Here is a 24621-nt window from a genome sequence, read left to right as displayed (position 1 = left end):
CTTGCCACACCTGTCAAGTAACTGGGAAACCGAACCAGGTTATTTGCCCCGCGCCTCTTTGTCCCATACCGGCAATAGGTGAACCCTTCGAACATGTGATGGTTGATTGTGTTGGACCATTACCAAAAACAAAATCTGGTAACCAGTTTATGTTGACAATTATGTGTGTAGCCACCAGGTACCCAGAGGCCATTCCTCTGCGAAGGATTACTGCTCCAGTGGTGAGTAAAGCGTTGATCAAATTCTTCTCAACTTTTGGGTTACCTAAGGTGATACAAACTGATCAGGGTACGAATTTCCTTTCTAAACTTTTCAAACAAGTGTTAAAATCCTTGTCAGTTACACACCGTGTGTCAAGCGCATATCACCCAGAGTCTCAGGGTGCGCTTGAACGTTGGCATCAGACCCTGAAGTCTATGCTCCGTAAATATTGCTTGGAATCTGAGAAAGATTGGGATGAGGGAGTTCCTCTAGTGTTGTTTGCTGTCCGTGAGACAGTACAGGAATCCCTAGGGTTCAGCCCAGCTGAACTGGTGTTTGGACACACCATGAGAGGACCTATGAAAGTCCTTAAGGATCAGTTTTTGTCACAAGAGTTGTGTGTGAAAGAAAATGTGTTGGACTACGTTAGTCGCTTTCGTGAGCGCCTACATGATGCCTGTGCTCTAGCAAAGGAAGCGCTGTCTTCCTCACAGAAACGGATGAAACGACACTATGACACACAGGCTGTTTCTCGTTCACTGCAGCCAGGTGACCAAGTTCTTGTATTGTTGCCTGTGCCAGGAGCGTCATTGTCAGCACGTTTCTCTGGTCCTTATGTCATTGAGAAGAAACTAAGTGAAACTGACTACGTGATACAGACTCCTGATAGAAAACGCCAATCTCGTGTGTGCCACGTTAACATGTTGAAGACATACCACACCAGACCCGTCACTCAGGTAGACAGTCCAGAGAAACTGGCCGAGTCGGCTGTCTCTATTGCTGCTACGGCTGTAGTGGGAGGTCATGTTAATGATGTGGACGGAGATGGTTTGGAGTTGCGCAATACTCAGCAGCAGTGTGCTAGATTGTCCAATTCAGAGATGCTGCTGTCTCTCCCGTCAAGCCTGATTCATTTAACGGACAGACAGTCAGATGATATTGTGAGACTATTACACAGCTTTCCGTGTCTTTTTAATGATGTTCCTACATGCACAAATGTGTTAGAACATGACATTAATGTTGGAAACGCTGCACCTATCAAGCAACATGCTTATCGTGTCAACGTCGCTAAGAGAAAGATAATGAGGGGTGAGGTCGGTTATTTGCTGGAGAATAACCTGGCTATGCCAAGTTCAAGTCCTTGGAGTTCTCCGTGCATTCTGGTTCCTAAACCTGATAGGACATCCAGATTATGTACGGACTATCGGAAAGTCAATGCTGTCACAGTGCCCGACTCGTTCCCGTTACCCAGACTGGATGACTGTATTGATACTGTTGGTTCTGCTACTTATGTAACCAAACTAGATCTTCTAAAGGTTACTGGCAGGTGCCGTTAACCCCACGTGCCTCCGACATCTCTGCCTTTGTGACCCCAGATCACTTCCTACAATATGCTGTCATGGCATTTGGGATGCGGAACGCACCAGCCACTTTCCAACGCCTGGTTAACACAGTATTGGCTGGAGTTCCTAATTGTAGTGCTTACCTTGATGATCTGGTAATTTATTTAACTGAGTGGTCTGATCATGTTAAAACTCTAAGGGTAGTGTGTGAACGTCTAGCAACCGCTTCTCTAACCCTGAACTTAGCAAAGTGCGAGTTTGGGAAGGCCACTGTTACTTATCTTGGTAAACAGGTCGGCCATGGTCAGGTGCGCCCTGTAGATGCCAAGGTCTCAGCTATAAACGCATTTCCCGCACCTACCACCAGAAGAGAGCTACGCCGTTTTTTTAGGGATGGTTGGCTACTACCGTAGTTTCTGTAAAAATTTCTCTGCGGTAGTTGCTCCATTAACGGATTTGCTCAGTCCGGCGAGAAAATTTGTATGGTCTGAAGATTGTTGTACTGCTTTCAACACTGCTAAAGCACTCTTATGTAGTACTCCTGTTCTTGCTGCGCCAGATTTTGAACGACCGTTTAAACTGGAGGTAGATGCAAGTGCCAGAGGAGCTGGTGCTGTTCTACTGCAGCAAGGCCAGAGTGGAGTGGACCATCCTGTCTGTTATTTTTCACGGAAATTTAACAAATGTCAGACAAACTATTCCACCATTGAACAAGAAGCTCTAGCTTTGTTGTTAGCTCTGCAGCACTTTGAAGTTTATGTTGGTTCCAGTGCATTACCAGTGATAGTGTATACTGACCATAACCCCTTAGTTTTTCTCCACCGGATGTACAACCAGAACCAACGCCTTATGCGTTGGGCACTTGTCGTGCAAAATTATAATTTGGAGATCCGCCACAAAAAGGGGTTGGATAATGTGTTGGCAGATGCTTTGTCTCGTGTGTAATGATCTAGATTTTGTTATCCCGGCAGGATGATTATTGAATTTTGGGTGTTGTGATGGTACGTGTGTCGCAAACCATTGTGGTTTGCTCTTTTAAGGGTGGGAGTGTTACGGATACAGGTATCCTGTGTTTTTGTGTGTTTCTACTCCTTCTGCCCTAATCACAGGTGTCCTGTATGTTCCTGATTGGTGGTCGTTGAGGTGTCTGCTGATTGGACCAATCAGTGAACATTCCTGTGCATTGCACCACCTGTTACTCGTTTGTTCAATCACACATTCCATTATATAAAAACCAGTCTTGTGTTTGTTGAGAGAGAGAGAATATTTCCGTATGTGAGTATGGACACGGTGGTGTCCTGTTTTTGGTTACTCACTAAGTTGCTGTTTACTATGATTGGTAATTCTGTTAGACTACTGTTTTGTATGTGAGTAATGGATACTGTGATGTCCTTTGTTTAGAGTACTCACTAAGTTGCTGGTTACTCTGTTTGGTAACTATTGTGTGTTTCTGGGAAAAGGGGAGTTTGAGCTAGCTGCCCTTGGGCATACATTTCCGTAGAAAGAACTGTCTATAAACACTAGTTAGACCTGAGCGGACCACCCACTGTATTTTTGTATGGTAGCAGTAGCCTAGCGGTTCTTGAGGCAGGCAAGATCAGTTTAGGGGTGTTTTACACTATTGTTTCATTTCTTGGGTCCTGCTCAGCCCTTTTTCCCAAACCCTTACCGTGTGTTCAGAAATAAACCATTTGTGTTTGACGGTAGTTCATGGTTGTTGTGTCATATTCCTTCTCACTGTTCCATGACACACTTATAATTTGCATGATTTATGTTACGGGTCTCATGTCCATCCACCCTAGACGTTTAGAGCCACGGGGTTCGTAACATCAACGAATTGGCGAGGGCACTAGAACAGTCTGCAGCACCCGGCCTCACCCTACTAGAATCTGAAGTCAAATGTCTTCTGTTTGCTGATGATCTGGTGCTTCTGTCACCAACCAAGGAGGGCCTACAGCAGCACCTAGATCTTCTGCACAGATTCTGTCAGACCTGGGCCCTGACAGTAAATCTCAGTAAGACAAAAATAATGGTGTTCCAAAAAAGGTCCAGTTGCCAGGACCACAAATACAAATTCCATCTAGACACCGTTGCCCTAGAGCACACAAAAAACTATACATACCTCGGCCTAAACATCAGCGCCACAGGTAACTTCCACAAAGCTGTGAACGCTCTGAGAGACAAGGCAAGAAGGGCCTTCTATGCCATCAAAAGGAACATAAAATTTGACATACCAATTAGGATCTGGCTAAAAATACTTGAATCAGTTATAGAACCCATTGCCCTTTATGGTTCTGAGGTCTGGGGTCCGCTCACCAACCAAGAATTCACAAAATGGGACAAACACCAAATTGAGACTCTGCATGCAGAATTCTGCAAAAACATCCTCCGTGTACAACGTAAAACACCAAATAATGCATGCAGAGCAGAATTAGGCCAATACCCGCTAATTATCAAAATCCAGAAAAGAGCCGTTAAATTCTATAACCACTTAAAAGGAAGCGATTCCCAAACCTTCCATAACAAAGCCATCACCTACAGAGAGATGAACTTGGAGAAGAGTCCCCTAAGTAAGCTTGCCCTGGGGCTCTGTTCACAAACACAAACAGACCCCACACAGCCCCAGGACAACAACAACAACAACAACACAATTAGACCCAACCAAATCATGAGAAAACAAAAAGAGAATTACTTGACACATTGGAAAGAACAAACAAAAAAAACAGAGCAAACTAGAATGCTATTTGGCCCTAAACAGAGAGTACACAGTGGCAGAATACCTGACCACTGTGACTGACCCAAACTTAAGGAAAGCTTTGACTATGTACAGACTCAGTGAGCATAGCCTTGCTATTGAGAAAGGCCGCCGTAGGCAGACCTGGCTCTCAAGAGAAGACAGGCTATGTGCACACTGCCCACAAAATGAGGTGGAAACTGAGCTGCACTTCCTAACCTCCTGCCAAATGTATGACCATATTAGAGACACATATTTCCCTCAGATTACAGCGATCCACAAAGAATTTGAAAACAAACCCAATTTTGATAAACTCCCTTATCTACTGGGTGAAAAACCACAGTGTGCCATCACAGCTGCAAGATTTGTGACCTGTTGCCACAAGAAAAGGGCAACCAGTGAAGAACAAACACCATTGTAAATACAACCCATATTTATGTTTATTTATTTTCCCATTTGTACTTTAACTATTTGCACATTGTTACAACACTGTATATATACATAATATGACATTTGAAATGTCTTTATTCTTTTGAAACTTCTGAGTGTAATGTTTACTGTTAATATTTATTGTTTATTTCACTTTTGTTTACTATCTACTTCACTTGCTTTGGCAATGTTAACACACGTTTCCCATGCCAATAAAGCCCTTAAATTGAAATTGAATAGAGAGAGAGAGAGAGAGAGAGAGAGAGAGAGAGAGAGAGAGAGAGAGAGAGAGAGAGACTGCTGTTACAGTATCATCCACCATGAAAGGCACTCCTAATCACTTAACTAGCTTTAGTCATTTCATCCCAACAGTTGAATATCAAAAGAAAGAACTCCCCACATCAAGGCTAACTTTTGGGAACCCAAAGGGGATAGAAAGATACTGAGAATCAGCAGAACGAAATATAAAAGTTTACTTCCTAAATGCTGTGCAGGCGAAAGTTGCATTGATGGTGTTTGGACACAAGTGAATCAAGGTAGTAGTGGATGGAGCACTAATATCAAAGTTGATGATCTGACTTTGAAGGGAAGTGTAGTGAAGGGAAGTTTATTTTGAAGGGAGGTGTAGTTGGAAGGGAAGTGAAGTTTAAAATGAAGTGTAGTTTGAAGGGAAGTGTAGTTTGAAGGGAAGTGTAGTTTGAAGGGAAGTATGGTTTGAAGGGAAGTGTAGTTTGAAGGGAAGTGTAGTGTGAAGGGAAGTATAGTTTGAAGGGAAGTGTTACAATAGTACTGTGTACTGCTTACCGCTGGAGTCAACTTGAGCTCAGACCTCTCCCTGTCACCTTGCTCGAAAAACTCACTGGTCACCAACTCCGCAACCTGCAGGGGGATTTCAACGTTATGTCAATGATGACCCTATAGGCCCTGGTCAAAACGAGTACACTATAAAGGGATTAGGGTGCCATTTGGGACACAGCCAGAAGTTTTGTAAAGTTTCACCTGTTTGGAGATCTCCCAGGGGCGAGTCACTGCACCCAAGTCACATGCTGTCATCAGCATAGACCTGGTGAAGAAAGGGGTCAGGGGTTGTTTAGAACCAAAACAAGTCTCCACATAAGGAGATTGTTGACAATTTGTTCAATAAATAAGTAATAAAGATGGAAGGACCTGAGAAGTTCTCTGTGAGACTCGTCTGTCCAGCTGAACTCTCCAGACAGAACACAGTCAAAGAACTTGCTCCTCCGCCTGTTTAGGAGCATAGATAGAGTCACAAAACAGATACAAGGAAAAGGAGGGGGGTTCAATGGCAAGCAGATGGGAGGTAGCCTGAGTGCCGGCCTGTTTGTGCTATCATGTCAGCTACTTGTCACTCATTATCATGCCAATTTGGCTTGACAATGAGCAATGGAGTTGGCAAGAGCACAAACAGATCTGGGACCAGGCTAGTAGTGATTATTAAAGATATAAAAATCAAGTATCTCTTCTACAACTGTATGTGGAAGTTGGAAGACTTACTGGAAGTGCAGGGTGAGGTCAGTAGAGAGGATGGCTTGTTTCAGCAGCTGCATCATACTACTGTACTCTTTGGAACACAGGTTGGCAAAGATATTATGACCCTGTTGGAAAACATGAGAAAAATACATATTTTCAGGTAATAAATGGGTGGTGAATGTCAAGATTGAGCAATAAATGGAAGCTCTTAAGTAAAGGTGATGGTAGCCAAGGTCACCTCACTCTGTAGGATCATGACTGCATGGTTGAAGTGATGGTGTTCCAGGGTGGCTGATGTCCCGTAGAGCAGGGCCAGAGCAGAGCCAGTCCTGTAGGAAGCAGCAGAGGGACGGTCAACTGATTGCACTAATTGATTGATTGAATAACAGAGAGATGGACGGACAGGCAGGTGGACGTGCAGATAGATTGACTCACTGACTGACTGGTTGATCAGACTAATATTTTTTTTTTTTACATTTCTCTGTGGGGCTCAGCCGAGGTGACTCACTTGGCCTGGAAGGCGTTGTTGGTGCCACGGTGGTCTAAGTCATGGCAGAGACAACCCACCATCAATGCCAGGGTCTCCGCATCCGACAGAACATCCTGGAAACCAGCCGTCTGCGGACACAGAGGTATGGAAGTATGGAGGTATGGAAACCAGCCGTCTGCGGACACAGAGGTATGGAAGTATGGAGGTATGGAAACCAGCCGTCTGCGGACACAGAGGTATGGAAGTATGGAGGTATGGAAACCAGCCGTCTGCGGACACAGAGGTATGGAAGTATGGAGGTATGGAAACCAGCCGTCTGCGGACACAGAGGTATGGAAGTATGGAGGTATGGAAACCAGCCGTCTGCAGACACAGAGGTATGGAAGTATGGAGGTATGGAAACCAGCCGTCTGGCGGACACAGAGGTATGGAAGTATGGAGGTATGGAAACCAGCCGTCTGCGGACACAGAGGTATGGAAGTATGGAGGTATGGAAACCAGCCGTCTGCGGACACAGAGGTATGGAAGTATGGAGGTATGGAAACCAGCCGTCTGCGGACACAGAGGTATGGAAGTATGGAGGTATGGAAACCAGCCGTCTGCGGACACAGAGGTATGGAAGTATGGAGGTATGGAAACCAGCCGTCTGCGGACACAGAGGTATGGAAGTATGGAGGTATGGAAACCAGCCGTCTGCGGACACAGAGGTATGGAAGTATGGAGGTATGGAAACCAGCCGTCTGCGGACACAGAGGTATGGAAGTATGGAGGTATGGAAACCAGCCGTCTGCGGACACAGAGGTATGGAAGTATGGAGGTATGGAAACCAGCCGTCTGCGGACACAGAGGTATGGAAGTATGGAGGTATGGAAACCAGCCGTCTGCGGACACAGAGGTATGGAAGTATGGAGGTATGGAAACCAGCCGTCTCAGGACACAGAGGTATGGAAGTATGGAGGTATGGAAACCAGCCGTCTGCGGACACAGAGGTATGGAAGTATGGAGGTATGGAAACCAGCCGTCTGCGGACACAGAGGTATGGAAGTATGGAGGTATGGAAACCAGCCGTCTGCGGACACAGAGGTATGGAAGTATGGAGGTATGGAAACCAGCCGTCTGCGGACACAGAGGTATGGAAGTATGGAGGTATGGAAACCAGCCGTCTGCGGACACAGAGGTATGGAAGTATGGAGGTATGGAAACCAGCCGTCTGCGGACACAGAGGTATGGAAGTATGGAGGTATGGAAACCAGCCGTCTGCGGACACAGAGGTATGGAAGTATGGAGGTATGGAAACCAGCCGTCTGCGGACACAGAGGTATGGAAGTATGGAGGTATGGAAACCAGCCGTCTGCGGACACAGAGGTATGGAAGTATGGAAGTATGGAGGTATGGAGGTATGGAGGTATGGAGGTATGGAGGTATGGAAGTATGGAGGTATGGAGGTATGGAAGTATGGAGGTATGGAAGTATGGAGGTATGGAGGTATGGAGGTATGGAAGTATGGAGGTATGGAGGTATGGAGGTATGGAGGTATGGAAGTATGGAAGTATGGAGGTATGGAAGTATGGAGGTATGGAGGTATGGAGGTATGGAAGTATGGAAGTATGGAGGTATGGAGGTATGGAGGTATGGAAGTATGGAAGTATGGAAGTATGAGGCATGGAGGTATGGAAGTATGGAAGTATGGAAGTATGGAAGTATGGAAGTATGGAGGTATGGAGGTATGGAAGTATGGAAGTATGGAAGTATGGAAGTATGGAGGTATGGAAGTATGGAGGTATGGAGGTATGGAGGTATGGAAGTATGGAAGTATGGAGGTATGGAGGTATGGAAGTATGGAGGTATGGAGGTATGGAAGTATGGAGGTATGGAAGTATGGAAGTATGGAGGTATGGAGGTATGGAAGTATGGAGGTATGGAGGTATGGAAGTATGGAGGTATGGAAGTATGGAGGTATGGAGGTATGGAAGTATGGAGGTATGGAGGTATGGAAGTATGGAAGTATGGAGGTATGGAGGTATGGAAGTATGGAGGTATGGAGGTATGGAAGTATGGAGGTATGGAGGTATGGAAGTATGGAAGTATGGAGGTATGGAGGTATGGAGGTATGGAAGTATGGAAGTATGGAAGTATGGAGGTATGGAGGTATGGAAGTATGGAAGTATGGAGGTATGGAGGTATGGAAGTATGGAAGTATGGAAGTATGGAAGTATGGAAGTATGGAGGTATGGAGGTATGGAAGTATGGAAGTATGGAAGTATGGAGGTATGGAAGTATGGAAGTATGGAAGTATGGAAGTATGGAAGTATGGAAGTATGGAGGTATGGAAGTATGGAAGTATGGAGGTATGGAGGTATGGAAGTATGGAGGTATGGAGGTATGGAAGTATGGAGGTATGGAGGTATGGAGGTATGGAAGTATGGAGGTATGGAGGTATGGAAGTATGGAAGTATGGAGGTATGGAAGTATGGAAGTATGGAAGTATGGAAGTATGGAAGTATGGAAGTATGGAAGTATGGAAGTATGGAAGTATGGAAGTATGGAGGTATGGAGGTATGGAAGTATGGAGGTATGGAGGTATGGAGGTATGGAGGTATGGAAGTATGGAGGTATGGAAGTATGGAGGTATGGAGGTATGGAGGTATGGAAGTATGGAGGTATGGAGGTATGGAAGTATGGAAGTATGGAGGTATGGAGGTATGGAAGTATGGAGGTATGGAGGTATGGAAGTATGGAGGTATGGAGGTATGGAAGTATGGAAGTATGGAGGTATGGAGGTATGGAGGTATGGAAGTATGGAAGTATGGAAGTATGGAGGTATGGAGGTATGGAAGTATGGAAGTATGGAAGTATGGAGGTATGGAAGTATGGAAGTATGGAAGTATGGAAGTATGGAAGTATGGAAGTATGGAGGTATGGAGGTATGGAAGTATGGAAGTATGGAAGTATGGAGGTATGGAAGTATGGAAGTATGGAAGTATGGAAGTATGGAAGTATGGAAGTATGGAGGTATGGAAGTATGGAAGTATGGAAGTATGGAAGTATGGAGGTATGGAAGTATGGAAGTATGGAGGTATGGAGGTATGGAGGTATGGAAGTATGGAAGTATGGAGGTATGGAGGTATGGAGGTATGGAGGTATGGAGGTATGGAGGTATGGAGGTATGGAGGTATGGAGGTATGGAGGTATGGAAGTATGGAGGTATGGAGGTATGGAAGTATGGAAGTATGGAGGTATGGAGGTATGGAAGTATGGAGGTATGGAGGTATGGAGGTATGGAAGTATGGAAGTATGGAGGTATGGAGGTATGGAAGTATGGAGGTATGGAGGTATGGAGGTATGGAAGTATGGAAGTATGGAGGTATGGAGGTATGGAAGTATGGAGGTATGGAGGTATGGAAGTATGGAAGTATGGAGGTATGGAGGTATGGAGGTATGGAGGTATGGAGGTATGGAGGTATGGAAGTATGGAGGTATGGAGGTATGGAAGTATGGAAGTATGGAGGTATGGAGGTATGGAAGTATGGAAGTATGGAGGTATGGAGGTATGGAAGTATGGAAGTATGGAGGTATGGAGGTATGGAAGTATGGAAGTATGGAGGTATGGAGGTATGGAAGTATGGAGGTATGGAGGTATGGAGGTATGGAGGTATGGAAGTATGGAGGTATGGAGGTATGGAAGTATGGAAGTATGGAGGTATGGAGGTATGGAAGTATGGAAGTATGGAGGTATGGAGGTATGGAAGTATGGAGGTATGGAGGTATGGAAGTATGGAAGTATGGAGGTATGGAGGTATGGAAGTATGGAAGTATGGAGGTATGGAGGTATGGAAGTATGGAGGTATGGAGGTATGGAAGTATGGAAGTATGGAGGTATGGAGGTATGGAAGTATGGAGGTATGGAGGTATGGAGGTATGGAAGTATGGAAGTATGGAGGTATGGAGGTATGGAAGTATGGAAGTATGGAGGTATGGAGGTATGGAAGTATGGAAGTATGGAGGTATGGAGGTATGGAAGTATGGAAGTATGGAGGTATGGAGGTATGGAAGTATGGAAGTATGGAGGTATGGAGGTATGGAAGTATGGAAGTATGGAGGTATGGAGGTATGGAGGTATGGAAGTATGGAGGTATGGAGGTATGGAAGTATGGAAGTATGGAGGTATGGAGGTATGGAAGTATGGAGGTATGGAGGTATGGAGGTATGGAAGTATGGAGGTATGGAAGTATGGAGGTATGGAGGTATGGAAGTATGGAAGTATGGAGGTATGGAGGTATGGAAGTATGGAGGTATGGAAGTATGGAGGTATGGAGGTATGGAAGTATGGAAGTATGGAGGTATGGAGGTATGGAAGTATGGAGGTATGGAAGTATGGAGGTATGGAGGTATGGAAGTATGGAGGTATGGAGGTATGGAGGTATGGAGGTATGGAGGTATGGAAGTATGGAAGTATGGAAGTATGGAGGTATGGAGGTATGGAAGTATGGAGGTATGGAAACTTTCCAAGACATTGCTTGTGTCCCAAATGGCACTCTATTCAGACCCCTCCACTTTTTCCAGATTTTGTTATGTTACAGAATTATTCTAAAATGGATAAAATAAAATAAATCCTCATTAATATACACACAATACCCCATAATGACAAAACAATAACAGGTTTGTAGAAATTCTTGCATATTTATTAAAAATTAAAAACAGATATACCTTATTTACATAAGTATTCAGACCCTTTGCTATGAGACTCGAAATTGAGCTCAGGTGCATCCTGTTTCCATTGACCATCCTTGAGATGTTTCTAAAACTTGATTGGAGTCCATCTGTGGTAAATTAAATTGATTGGACAATATTTGGAAAGGCACACACCTGTCTATATAAGGTCCCACAGATATAAGGTCCCACAGTGCATGTCAGAGCAAAAACCAAGCCGAGGTCGAAGGAATTGGCCGTAGAGCTCCGATACAGGATTGTGTTGAGGCACAGATCTGGGGAGTGTATCAAAACATTTATGCAGCATTGAAGGTCCCCAAGAACACAGTGGCCTCCATCATTCTTAAATGGAAGAAGTTCAGAACCACCAAGACTCTTCCAAGACTCTTCCTAAAGCTGGCCGCCCGGCCAAACTGAGCAATCGGGGGAGAAGGGCCTTGGTCAGGGAGGTGACCAAGAACCCGATGGTCACTCTGACAGAGCTCTAAGGTTCCTCTGTGGAGATTGGAGAATCTTCCAGAAGGACAACCATCTCTGCAGCACTCCACCAATTAGGCCTTTATGGTAGAGTGGCCAGACTGAAGCCACTCCTCAGTAAAAGGCACATGACAGCCCGCTTGGAGTTTGCCAAAAGGCTGTCAGACCATGAGAAACAAGATTCTCTGGTCTGATGAAACCAAGATTGAACTCTTTGGCCTGAATGCCAAGCGTCACGTCTGGAGGAAACCTGGCACCATCCCTACGGTGAAGCATGGTGGTGGCAGCATCATGCTGTGGGGATGTTTTTCAGTGGCAGGGACTGGGAGACTAGTCAGGATTGAGGGAAAGATTAACGGAGCAAAGTACAGAGAGATCCTTGATGAAAACCTGCTCCAGAGTGCTCAGGACCTCAGACTGGGGTGAAGGTTCACCTTCCAACAGGACAACGACCCTAAGCACACAGCCAAGATAATGCAGGAGTGGATTCGGGACAAGTCTCTGAATATCCTTGAGTGGCCCAGCCAGAGCCCAGACGAACCCGATTGAACATCTCTGGAGAGACCTGAAAATAGCTGTGCATCCAACCTGACAGAGCTTGAGAGGATCTACAGAGAAGAATGGGAGAAACTCACCAAAAACAGGTGTGCCAAGCTTGTAGCGTCATACCCAAGAAGACTCGAGGCTGTAATCGCTGCCAAAGGTGCTTCAACAAAGTACTGAGTAAAGGGTTTGAATATTTATGTAAATATGATATTGCTGTTTTTTAAATGTTTTTATACATTTGCTAAAATTGAAAGAAAAAACAGTTTTTGCTTTGTCATTATTGGGTATTGTGTGTAGATTGATGAGGGGGGAAAAACAATTGAATCCATTTTAGAATAAGGCTGTAACATAACAAAATGTGGAAAAAGTCAAGGGGTCTGAATACTTTCCGAATGCACTGTAGTAGTCTACTTTTGTCCCATCCCTTGTCAAAAGTGGTGCAAAAAATAGGTAATTTGGGACAGAACCATTGACTCCTTTAATTGGTTAACTTTTACTTTAATCGGCTTAGTGAAGAAACAAATTGAGGAACAATGTGAACAAAACAGTTTCATTATACAATACACCATTTCTTTTTTTTATATAGGGCCAAATAAGGGTTATTTGGCTTGCAACCATACCAGACCCCTTTTTGGTGCCTTCGGAAAGTATTCATACCCCTTGACTTATTCCACATTTTGTTGTGTTACAGCCTGAATTCAAAATGGATTAAATTGAGATTTTGTGTCACTTGCCTACACACAATACCCCATAATGTCAAAGTGGAATTATGTTTTTTGAAACTTTTACAAATTAATAAAACATTTAAGGCTACACACAAGTAACAAAGTGGAAACATGTTTTTATGAATTTTTTTCTCTCAAATGTATTGAAAATGAAATACAGAAATACTGTAGTATTCACACTGCTGAGTCAATACATGTTAGAAACACATTTGGCAGCGATTACAGCTGTGAGTCTTTCTGGGTAAGTCTCTAAGAGCTTTGCAAACCTGGATTGTACAATATTTGCACATTATTCTTTTTTAAATTATTCAAGCTCTGTCAAGCTGGTTGTTGATCATTGCTAGACAGCCATTTTCAAGTCTTGCCATAGTTTTTCAAGCCAATTTAAGTCAAAAGTTAGGCCACTCAGGAACATTCAATGTCGTATTGGTAAGCAATTCTAGTGTATATTTGACATAGTGTTTTAGGTTATTGTCCTGCTCAAAGGTGAATTTGATTCCCAGTGTCTGTTGGAAAGCAGACTGAACCAGGTTTTCCTCTAGGATTTTGCCTGTGCTTAGCTCTATTCCGTTTGTTTTTATCCTAAAAAACTACCTAGTCCTTGCCGATGACAAGTATACCCATAACATGATGCAGCCACCACCATGCTTGAAAATATGAACTTTATGGATAATTAATAATAATAATTGATTGGATGTCAGTGGTACTCAGTGATGTGTTGTGTTGGATTTGCCCCCAAACATAACGCTTCGTATTCAGGACATAAAGTTCATGCCACATTTTATGCAGTTTTACTTTAGTGCATTATTGCAAACAGGGTGCATGTTTTGGAATATTTTTTATTCTGTACAGGATTCCTTCTTTTCACTCTGCCATTTAGGTTAGTATTGTGGAGCCTTTAAACTCTGTAAAGTCCCCATTGGCCTCATGGTGAAATCCCTGAGCGGTTTCCTTCCTCTCCGGCAATTGAGTTAGGAAGAATGCATGTATCTTTGTAGTGACTGGGTGTATTGAGACACCATCCAAAGTGTAATTAATAACTTCACCATGCTCAAAGGGATATTCAATGTCTTCTTTTTTTTTACCCATCTACTAATAGGTGCCCTTTGCGAGGCATTGGAAAACCTCCCTGGTCTTTGTGGCTGAATCTGTGTTTGAAATTCACTGCTCGACTGAGGGACCTTACAGATAATTATATGTGTGGGGTACAGAGATGAGGTAGTCATTAAAAAATCATGTTAAACACTAGTATTGCACACAGAGTGAGTCCATGCAACTTATTATGTGACTTGTTAAGCACATTTTTACTCCTGAACTTATTTAGGCTTGCCATAACAAAGGGGTTGAATACTTATTGACTCAAGACATTTCAGCCTTCAATGTTTTATTAATTTCTAAAAGTTTCAAAAAACATAACTCCACTTTGACATTATGGGGTATTGTGTGTAGGCAAGTGACACAAAATCTTAATTTAATCAATTTTAAATTCAGGCTGTAACACAACAAAATGTGGAAAAAGTCAAGGGGTGTGAATACTTGATGAAGGCAGTGTAGAACCCTTTTTTGAATGTTCTATAAAGAACCATGTTCATAAGGTTTTAAATTGAATCTTTATGGTGCTATAAACCTTTCCTAAGGTTCTACAAAGAACCATTAAAATAAGGTTATATGTAGCACCAAAAAGGGTTCCGCTATGCTTACAACAATTTTTGGTGCTATTGAGAACGCTTTTTAATGGTTCTTTATAGAACCTTTATGGAGAAAGGTTATTTATAGAACCATTCTCAATCTCAAAGGTTCTACAAAGAACCTTTTGAAGAGCCATACATGGTGTTATATTCTGGTTAGTCAGTGTTAATTCACAAGATGAATCAGGTGTGCTAGCTCTGGAACAGCTGGGGGTCCCTGAGGAGAGAATTGAGATCGTCTGACTTAGTCAACAGTTCTCAATTGACACAAGGCCTTACGTGAGTCTTTTGCAAGACACTGTTACTGGCCATAGTCAAATTTGACATGTAATGATATAACACAACAGATTAGATAAACTGGAATGACACCCTCACTCACGGTTACACAAAAAGAGCTTTGAGCAAACCACGCCCCTACATTTCTATTATCACTAAAAGATGAAAGAACCCTTTCCTGAACTGCAATGAACCATTGAAGGGCTCAACAGGATCTTTGAGTCATTAAGGTTCGGTTCCACATAGAACCATCAACCTTACCAAAGAACCCTTGAGGAACCCTATTTTCTAAGTGTGTACATAGAGCATTTTTCATTGTGTTGACTCACTGTGATCATGACGAACATGCACTGGCACACGTTGAAGGCATGCCTCCAGTTATGGTATGCCACCGTGCGATAGTTCTTCCTCACCGTCAACAGCCAGCGACACAGGACCTGAGAGGGAGGAGGGACAATCATAAGGAATCAATGTTTGTTTTGCTGTTGTTCTCATATCAGGTGTTACTGTAAGATGTCACCAAGAGAGTTATTCAAAAATAAGATAAATAGGGTTGCAAAATTTCGGTACTCCCAAAATTCCCAAGATTTACAGAAACCCCAGTTGGAAGATTCCTGGAATCAGGACAGAATAACGAGGAACTCTACTATACTCCAACCAGGATTTCTGGAAAGCCTAGGGATTTTGGAAAAGTTGCTGGAATTTTCCAACCCTGGAGAGAAATATGAAAGCCTCTCCATTATCCCTCATTGTTGACCTCATTGTTGACCTCATTGTTGACCTCACTCACGTCATAGTCAATCTTAAACTTCTGGACGGCTCCGAGTTCCAGAAACATCCGGAGGGAGGCAGTGATCATGGCATCGTTGTCCAATGAGAAGTCGTTGAAGTGGAACTCTTCGATACCCAGCTCACTGCTCAGAGGGATCTTAGCAGCCTGAGTGAGTAGAACGTGAGGGTGAATATTGAGCGTCCTAGTAGGTGAACTGTGGTTCCTATTGAATACACCCCTGGGCAAGTAACTAGGTGAGTTCTACATGGACACCTGTTTCGATTACTATCTTGTAGTTTTGTAGTGGTTATTTTCCTATTTCTTCTACATGTAATGTAACTCTCAGACATACCTTGAGTCTGTCCACCTCTACCTTGGAGCATGTGGCGTGATAGGACAGCATCTGAGGGAGGAGAAAACATCATCATTGATCTCATGGTCTCTCACTCTCCTCTCTCTCTCTCTCTCTCTCTCTCTCTCTCTCTCTCTCTCTCTCTCTCTCTCTCTCTCTCTCTCTCTCTCTCTCTGCTCATGAACCTCTCTGGCCCCCTGCAGGTGAGTGTGGGACATGCATGATGATATGGGCTCTGGCGCAAAGTAATGCACTATATAGGGAATAGGATGCCATTGGGGATGCAGCCACAGACTCAATATTGTCTTCTTCACACTACTCATGACTGCATTTTACAGTATGATCCTCTACTGCCCGAGCCGATCATTCACATTTATATTCAGCACACAGGGTTCTGCTCTCCCACCATAAATATTTCAGTTATTTTCAGTATTTCCAAAGAGGAGATGCTGTCACAAAACGATTGCACACTGCAAAAAATGTCAGGAGTAAAACTATACTGGTATATCGCCTGTCATCAAGTCTGATATGCGGTTTAACCACATTACCTCCACTGTTTCATAAAGCACTCTGAGGACCATACATTCAGACAAACAGACAGACAGACAGACAGTGGAGCCCAAAGCCCAACAACTAGACTCTAAAATCATATAGCTAGCTAACATTTACATTTTAGTCATTTACCAGACGCTGTCTTCCAGAGCGACTTAGAGTTAGTGCAGCGACTTACAGTTAGTGCAATCATCTTAAGATATCTAGGTGGGACAACCACATATCTCAGTCATAGTAAGTACATTTTCCTCAATAACGTAATTATCAGCAAAGTCAGTGCTGGTAACTATCAGTAAAGTCAGTGAAAGTAACTATCAGTAAAGTCAGTGCTAGTAGCTATCAGTAAAGTCAGTGCTAGTAGTTATCAGTAAAGTCAGTGCTAGTAGCTATCAGTAAAGTCAGTGCTAGTAGCTATCAGTAAAGTCAGTGCTAGTAGCTATCAGTAAAGTCAGTGCTAGTAGCTATCAGTAAAGTCAGTGCTAGTAACTATCAGTAAAGTCAATGCTAGTAACTATCAGTAAAGTCAGAGCTAGTAGCTATCAGTAAAGTCAGTGCCTGTAACTATCAGTAAAGTCAGAGCTAGTAACTATCAGTAAAGTCAGTGCTAGTAGCTATCAGTAAAGTCAGTGATAGTAACTATCAGTAAAGTCAGTGCTAGTAACTATCAGTAAAGTTAGTGCTAGTAGCTATCAGTAAAGTCAGTGCTGGTAACTATCAGTAAAGTCAGTGCTAGTAACTATCAGTAAAGTTAGTGCTAGTAGCTATCAGTAAAGTCAGTGCTAGTAACTATCAGTAAAGTCAGTGCTAGTAACTATCAGTAAAGTCAGAGCTAGTAGCTATCAGTAAAGTCAGTGCTAGTAGCTATCAGTACAGTCAGAGCTAGTAGCTATCAGTAAAGTCAGTGCTAGTAGCTATTGGTAAAGTCAGTGCTAGTAGCTATCAGTAAAGTCAGTGCTAGTAACTATCAGTAAAGTCAGTGTTAGTAGCTATCAGTAAAGTCAGTGCTAGTAACTATCAGTAAAGTCAGTGCTAGTAACTATCAGTAAAGTCAGAGCTAGTAGCTATCAGTAAAGTCAGTGCTAGTAGCTATCAGTAAAGTCAGTGCTAGTAGCTATCAGTAAAGTCAGAGCTAGTAGCTATCAGTAAAGTCAGTGCTGGTAACTATCAGTAAAGTCAGTGCTAGTAACTATCAGTAAAGTCAGTGCTAGTAGCTATCAGTAAAGTCAGTGCTAGTAGTTATCAGTAAAGTCAGTGCTAGTAGCTATCAGTAAAGTTAGTGCTAGTAGCTATCAGTAACGTCAGTGCTAGTAGCTATCGGTAAAGTCAGTGCTAGTAGCTATCAGTAAAGTCAGTGCTAGTAGCTATCGGTAAAGTCAGTGCTAGTAGCTATCAGTAAAGTCAGTGCTAGTAGCTATCAGTAAAGTCAGTGCTAGTAACTATCAGTAAAGTCTAGTAGCTATCAGTGAAGTCAGTGCTAGTAGCTATCAGTAAAGTCAGTGCTAGTAGCTATCAGTAAAGTCAGTGCTAGTAACTATCAGTAAAGTCAGTGCTAGTAACTATCAGTAAAGTCAGTGCTAGTAGCTATCAGTAAAGTCAGTGCTAGTAGGGGGGAAAGTCAAGTGCGAGTGTTTGTTTAGGAAAGACACATTAAAAAAATAATCCTAAACGCCTAGAGAGTGAGGGGAGAAGAATACACGGGTCAGTCCCAAATGGCACCCTATGCCCTTTATATTGCGCTACTTTTGACCATTTGGGACGCAACCTATCAATGCTCACATCCAGGGCCACAGACTGCTTGGCCTAGGTCTTCTTCACTTGGTTGTACATCATGGTGTTGTTGATTCCCAGCCCACAGAATATGACAAACGCCTGTGTGGAGACACAGGGTAGAACAATGTTCTAACAATAAAACAGGTTTATAATATCTACTGTAATACAGATATAGCTATAGATAGAACCTCAGTCGAGAGAGCAGGTTTCTAATATCTACTGTAATACAGATATAGATAGACCCTCAGTCTAGAGGGCAAGTTTCTAATATCTACTGTAATACAGATATAGCTATAGATAGACCCTCAGTCGAGAGGGCAGGTCTCTAATATCTACTGTAACACAGATCTAGATATAAATATAGATATAGATAGACCCTCAGTCGTCACCTCAAACAGTCTTTGATCTGCATCATTGAATGTCCTCCTGTCCAGGCGATTTAGAATCTGGGCAACCCCTTAGAACAGTGCAGAAAATACATCAATATTTGTTAATGATAATTGAATGGGTGGAATAGTAGAAAGGTAAAAAGACAGAGTGGTTTTCAAGTGACAGTGGATTGGTGAACAGACTGGTGAACCCACCTATTATCTGATGAGTCCGGTTCCAGATGGGGACACACAGTACTGATCTGATGTGGAATCCTGAGGCTTGATCTGCCTGGGGAGTACGGAGTGGAATGTTACTGTGTGTGCACGCCCACGCATCTGAGTGTGTGTGGTGTGTGTGTGGTGTGTGGTGTGTGTGGTGTGTGGTGGGTGTGCGTGTATGTGCGTGTATGTGCGTGTGTGTGCGTGTGCGCATACAGATGTAGGGTCTTAATTGAGTCACTCTTTTGTTGCTGAGAATGTTCCTGCACAGAAGGAAATGCAAACCTGTAGTGTATTCAAGTTTTTAAAAAGCTTTTAAAGTTTGTAATTTCCACTTTAAAATTTCAGGATTGTCAGGAACTAAAAATGTATCAACCCCTACAAAACATTTCCATTAATTATAATCCACATAATAATTCACATTTCCTGTTTCTTCAGGATTATTTTCCTGCTGTAGCGAACTGGCTCAAATTAAGATCCTACGTCTGTACGTGCGTGCCTGCGTGTGTGTGTGCGAACATGTGTGTCCAAAAGTGTGTGTGTGTGTGTGTCCGTGTGGGTGTGTGATTGTGAGTGATTGGTGCCACACCTCAGCATCGAAGCGGGGGTCCTGACAGACGTCACTGATGTTGACAGGCAGTCCTGTGGACGCCACCAGTTCAGCAATGCTGTTATTGATCAGCCAATCAGAGCAGGACAGCTTCTCCATGCTGACTTTGTCAAAGAGACACACACTCTCAAGAAATGCTAAATACATGGATTGGGGTTACAAGCAGATGTCAGTCTTTCCTATCAATTGTTACAATTGAAGTCGGATGTTTACATGCACTTAGGTTGGAATCATTAAAACTCGTTTTTCAACCACTCCACACATTCTTGTTAACAAACTATAGTTTTGGCAAGTCGGTTAGGACATTTACTTTGTGCATGACACAAGTAATTTTTCCAACAATTGTTTACAGACAGATTATTTCACTTATAATTCACTGTATCACAATTCCAGTGGGTCAGAAGTTTACATACACTAAGTTGACTGTGCCTTTAAACAGCTTGGAAAATTCCAGAAAATGATGTCATGGCTTTAGAAGCTTCTGATAGGCTAATTAACATCATTTGAATCAATTGGAGGTGTACCTGTGGATGTATTCAAGGCCTACCTTCAAACTCAGTGCCTCTTTGCTTGACATCATGGGAAAATCAAAAGAAATCAACCAAGACCTCAGAAAAGAATTGTAGACCTCCACAAGTCTGGTTCATCCTTGGGAGCAATTTCCAAACGCCTGAAGGTACCACGTTCATCTGTACAAACAATAGTACGCAAGTATAAACACCATGGGACCACGCAGCCGTCATACCGCTCAGGAAGGAGACGCGTTCTGTCTCCTAGAGATGAACGTACTTTGGTGCGAAAAAGTGCAAATCAATCCCAGAACAACAGCAAAGTACCTTGTGAAGATGCTGGAGGAAACATGTACAAAAGTATCTATATCCACAGTAAAATGAGTCCTATATCGACATAACCTGAAAGGCCGCTCAGCAAGGAAGAAGCCACTGCTCCAAAACCGCCATAAAAAAGCCAGACTACGGTTTGCAACTGCACATGGGGACAAAGATCGTACTTTTTGGAGAAATGTCCTCTGGTCTGATGAAACAAAAATATAACTGTTTGGCCATAATGACCATCGTTATGTTTGGAGGAAAAAGGGGGTTCATTGCAAGACAAAGATCACCATCCCAACCGTGAAGCACTGGGGTGGCAGCATCATGCTGTGGGGGTGCTTTGCTGCAGGAGGGACTGGTGCATTTCACAAAATAGATGGCATCATGAGGAACGAAAAGGATGTGGATATATTGAAGCAACATCTCAAGACATCAGTCAGGAAGTTAAAGCTTGGTCGCAAATGGGTCTTCCAAATGGACAATGACCCCAAGAATACTTCCAAAGTTGTGGCAAAATGGCTTAAGGACAACAAAGTCAAGGTATTGGAGTGGCCATCACAAAGCCCTGACCTCAATCCAATAGAACATTTGTGGGCAGAACTGAAAAAGCATGTGCGAGCAAGGAGGCCTACAAACCTGACTCAGTTACACCAGCTCTGTCAGGAGGAATGGGCCAAAATTCACCCAATTTATTGTGGGAAGCTTGTGGAAGGCTACCCGAAACGTTTGACCCAAGTTAAACAATTTAAAGGCAATGCTACCAAATACTAAATGAGTGTAAACTTCTGATGAATGTGATGAAAGAAATAAAAGCTGAAATAAATAATTCTCTATACTATTATTCTGACATTTCACATTCTTAAAATAAAGTGGTGATCCTAACTGTCCTAATTTTTACTAGGATTAAATGTCAGGAATTGTGAAAAACTAAGTTTAAATGTATTTGGCTAAGGTGTATGTAAACTTCCGACTTCAACTGTATGTATAACTATTAAAATATCTTGTCCCAAGCAGCGAGGACTTCACCTGATGTCACGGTCCATGTTACACAGGGGAGACATGAGCTCAAAGGTCTTAGAGAACTTTACCACCTACATAAAAGACATAGAATTGGAAAGGGAAGAATTGGAGAGGGAAGAATTGTTGAGGGAAGAATTGGTGAGGGAAGAATTGGAAAGGGAGGATGTTGGAGAGGGAAGAATTGGAGGGAAAACAGAAGGAAGGAGAAATGAGGAAAATAGAGGAGGAGATGAGGTCTATTGTTGACAGGTGAGTGTATTGTTTATTCATGGCAGAGGAGAGGAGAGAGAAGAGGAGGGAGAGGAGCCGGGGAGAAGGAAGCAGAGGAGAGGAGGTGAGTGGAGCCGGGAGAAGGAAGCAGAGGAGAGGAGGTGAGAGGAGCCGGGAGAAGGAAGCAGAGGAGAGGAGGTGAGAGGAGCCGGGAGAAGGAAGCAGAGGAGAGGAGGTGAGAGGAGCCAGGAGAAGGAAGCAGAGGAGAGGAGGTGAGAGGAGCCGGGAGAAGGAAGCAGAGGAGAGGAGGTGAGAGGAGCCGGGAGAAGGAAGCAGAGGAGAGGAGGTGAGAGGAGCCGGGAGAAGGAGGCAGAGGAGAGGAGGTGAGAGGAGCCGGGAGAAGGAGGCAGAGGAGAAGAGGGGAGAGGTCAGTCTCACAGGTGAGTGTATGTCCTCCAGCAGCAACACAGAGCAGCGTTCACACTGCAGCAGGGTCACAGCTCTCTGCATGATCTTCCTCACTATCTTCTCCAGGTCTGTCTGCTCCTCAAACAGGTCATTCACCACCTCTAGCAGAGCCTGGGGGAGCACAACAACAACACCGACCACTCTCTCTATTTGTCTAAGAAATTGAGAGAGAGAGTATCTGGAGAACGGTGTAGTGACTGGCTATGTGAGCCCACTCTTTCTGCTCCTATCGTTGAGAGACATACAGGCTATGTGAGAGACAGACAGGCTATGTGAGAGACAGAGAGGCTATGTGAGAGACAGACAGGCTATGTGAGAGACAGACAGACTATGTGAGAGACAGACAGGCTATGTGAGAGACAGAGAGGCTATGTGAGAGACATACAGGCTATGTGAGAGACAGACAGGCTATGTGAGAGAAAGAGAGGCTATGTGAGAGACTGACAGGCTATGTGAGAGACAGACAGACTATGTGAGAGACAGACAGGCTATGTGAGAGACAGACAGGCTATGTGAGAGACAGAGAGGCTATGTGAAAGACAGACAGGCTATGTGAGAGACAGACAGACTATGTGAGAGACAGACAGACTATGTGAGAGACAGACAGACTATTGGAGAGACAGACAGACTATGTGAGCGACAGACAGACTATGTGAGAGACAGACAGGCTATGTGAGAGACATAAAGGCTATGTGAGAGACAGACATACTATGTGAGAGACAGACAGACTATGTGAGAGACAGACAGGCTATGTGAGAGACAGACAGACTATGTGAGAGACAGACAGGCTATGTGAGAGACAGACAGACTATGTGAGAGACAGACAGACTATGTAAGAGACAAAAAAAGGTGCTCCAGTGCATTCGGAAAGTATTCAGACCCCTTCACTTTTTCCACATTTTGTTACGTTACAGCTGTATTCTAAAATTGATTAATTAAATAAAAATCTGCATCAATCTACACATTATAACCCATAATGATAAAGCGAAAACAGGGTTTTAGAAATGTTTGCAAATTTATAAAGCTTAAAAGACAGTATTTACATAAGTATTCAGACCCTTTGCTATGAGACTAGAAATTGAGCTCAGGTGCATCCTGTTTCCATTGATCATCCTTGAGATGTTTCTACAACTTGAATGTAGTCCACCTGTGGTAAATTCAATTGATTGGACATGATTTGGAAAGGCACATACCTGTCTATATAAGGTCCCACAGTTTACAGTGCATGTCAGAGCAAAAACCAAGCCATGAGGTCGAAGGAATTGTCCGTAGAGCTCCGAGACAGGATTGTGTTGAGGCACAGATCTGGGGAAGTGTACCAAAAAATGTCTGCAGCATTGTAGGTCTCCAAGAACACAGTGGCCTCCATCATTCTTAAATGGAAGAACTTTGGAACCACCAAGACTTTTCCAAGAGCTTGCTGCCCGGCCAAACTGAGCAATCAGTGAGAAGGGCCTTGGTCAGGGAGGTGACCAAGAACCCAATGGTCACTCTGACAGAGCTCCCAAGTTCCTCTGTGGAGATGGGAGAACCTTCCAGAAGGACAACCATCTCTGCAGCTTTCCACCAGTCAGGCCTTTATGGTAGAGTGGCCAGAATGAAGCCACTCCTCAGTAAAAGGCACATGACAGCCCGCTTGGAGTTTACCAAAAGGCACCTAAAGGACTCTGAGACTATGAGAAACCAGATTCTCTGGTCTGATGAAACCAAGATTGAACTCTTTGGCCTGAATGCCAAGTGTCACGTCTGGAGGAAACAGGCACCGCTCATCACCTGGCCAATACCATCCCTACGGTGAAGCATGGTGGTGGCAGCATCATGATGTGAGGATGTTTTTCAGCGGCAGGGACTGGGAGACTAGTCAAGATCGAGGGAAAGGTTAACGGAGCAAAGTACAGAGAGATCCTTGATGAAAACCTGCTCCAGAGCACTCAGGACCTCAGACTGGGGTGAAGGTTCACCTTCCAACAGGACAACAACCCTAAGCACACAGCCAAGACAACGCAGGAGTGGCTTCGGGACAAGTCTCTGAATGTCCTTGTGTGGCCCAGCCAGAGCCCGGACTTGAACCCGATGAAACATCTCTGGAGAGACCTGAAAATAGCTGTGCAGCGAAGCTTCCCATCTCATCCTGACAGAGCTTGAGAGGATCTGCAGAGATGAATGGGAGAAACTCCCCAAATACAGGTGTGCCAAGCTTGTAGCGTCATACCCAAGAAGATGTGAGTCTGTAATCACTGCCAAAGGTGCTTCAACAAAGTACTGAGTAAAGGGTCTGAATACTTATGTAAATGTGATATTTCCGTTTATTTATTTTTGAAATAGCTATAAACCTGT

The 24621-nt window shown here is 43.6% G+C and overlaps 1 protein-coding gene across 1 annotated transcript in view; it reads right to left on the bottom strand.

The window, feature by feature from the left end:
• LOC121558177 (dual 3',5'-cyclic-AMP and -GMP phosphodiesterase 11A-like) overlaps positions 1 to 24621 on the bottom strand; it is a 35561-nt gene that overhangs the window by 5741 nt on the left and 5199 nt on the right. Inside the window, 15 exon segments of the mRNA XM_045214274.1 lie at positions 5512 to 5586; positions 5707 to 5770; positions 5875 to 5952; positions 6223 to 6323; positions 6437 to 6527; positions 6707 to 6816; positions 15440 to 15547; positions 15901 to 16047; positions 16235 to 16285; positions 18563 to 18655; positions 18946 to 19013; positions 19141 to 19216; positions 19736 to 19880; positions 21613 to 21677; positions 22255 to 22395. Coding sequence (XP_045070209.1) covers positions 5512 to 5586; positions 5707 to 5770; positions 5875 to 5952; positions 6223 to 6323; positions 6437 to 6527; positions 6707 to 6816; positions 15440 to 15547; positions 15901 to 16047; positions 16235 to 16285; positions 18563 to 18655; positions 18946 to 19013; positions 19141 to 19216; positions 19736 to 19880; positions 21613 to 21677; positions 22255 to 22395 — 1413 coding nt within the window.

This window comes from Coregonus clupeaformis, unplaced genomic scaffold (genome assembly GCF_020615455.1).
Source record: "Coregonus clupeaformis isolate EN_2021a unplaced genomic scaffold, ASM2061545v1 scaf0228, whole genome shotgun sequence".
NCBI classification, from domain to species: domain Eukaryota; kingdom Metazoa; phylum Chordata; class Actinopteri; order Salmoniformes; family Salmonidae; genus Coregonus; species Coregonus clupeaformis.
Note: the sequence above shows the minus strand (reverse complement) of the source record. Positions and strands in the feature narration are given on the sequence as shown.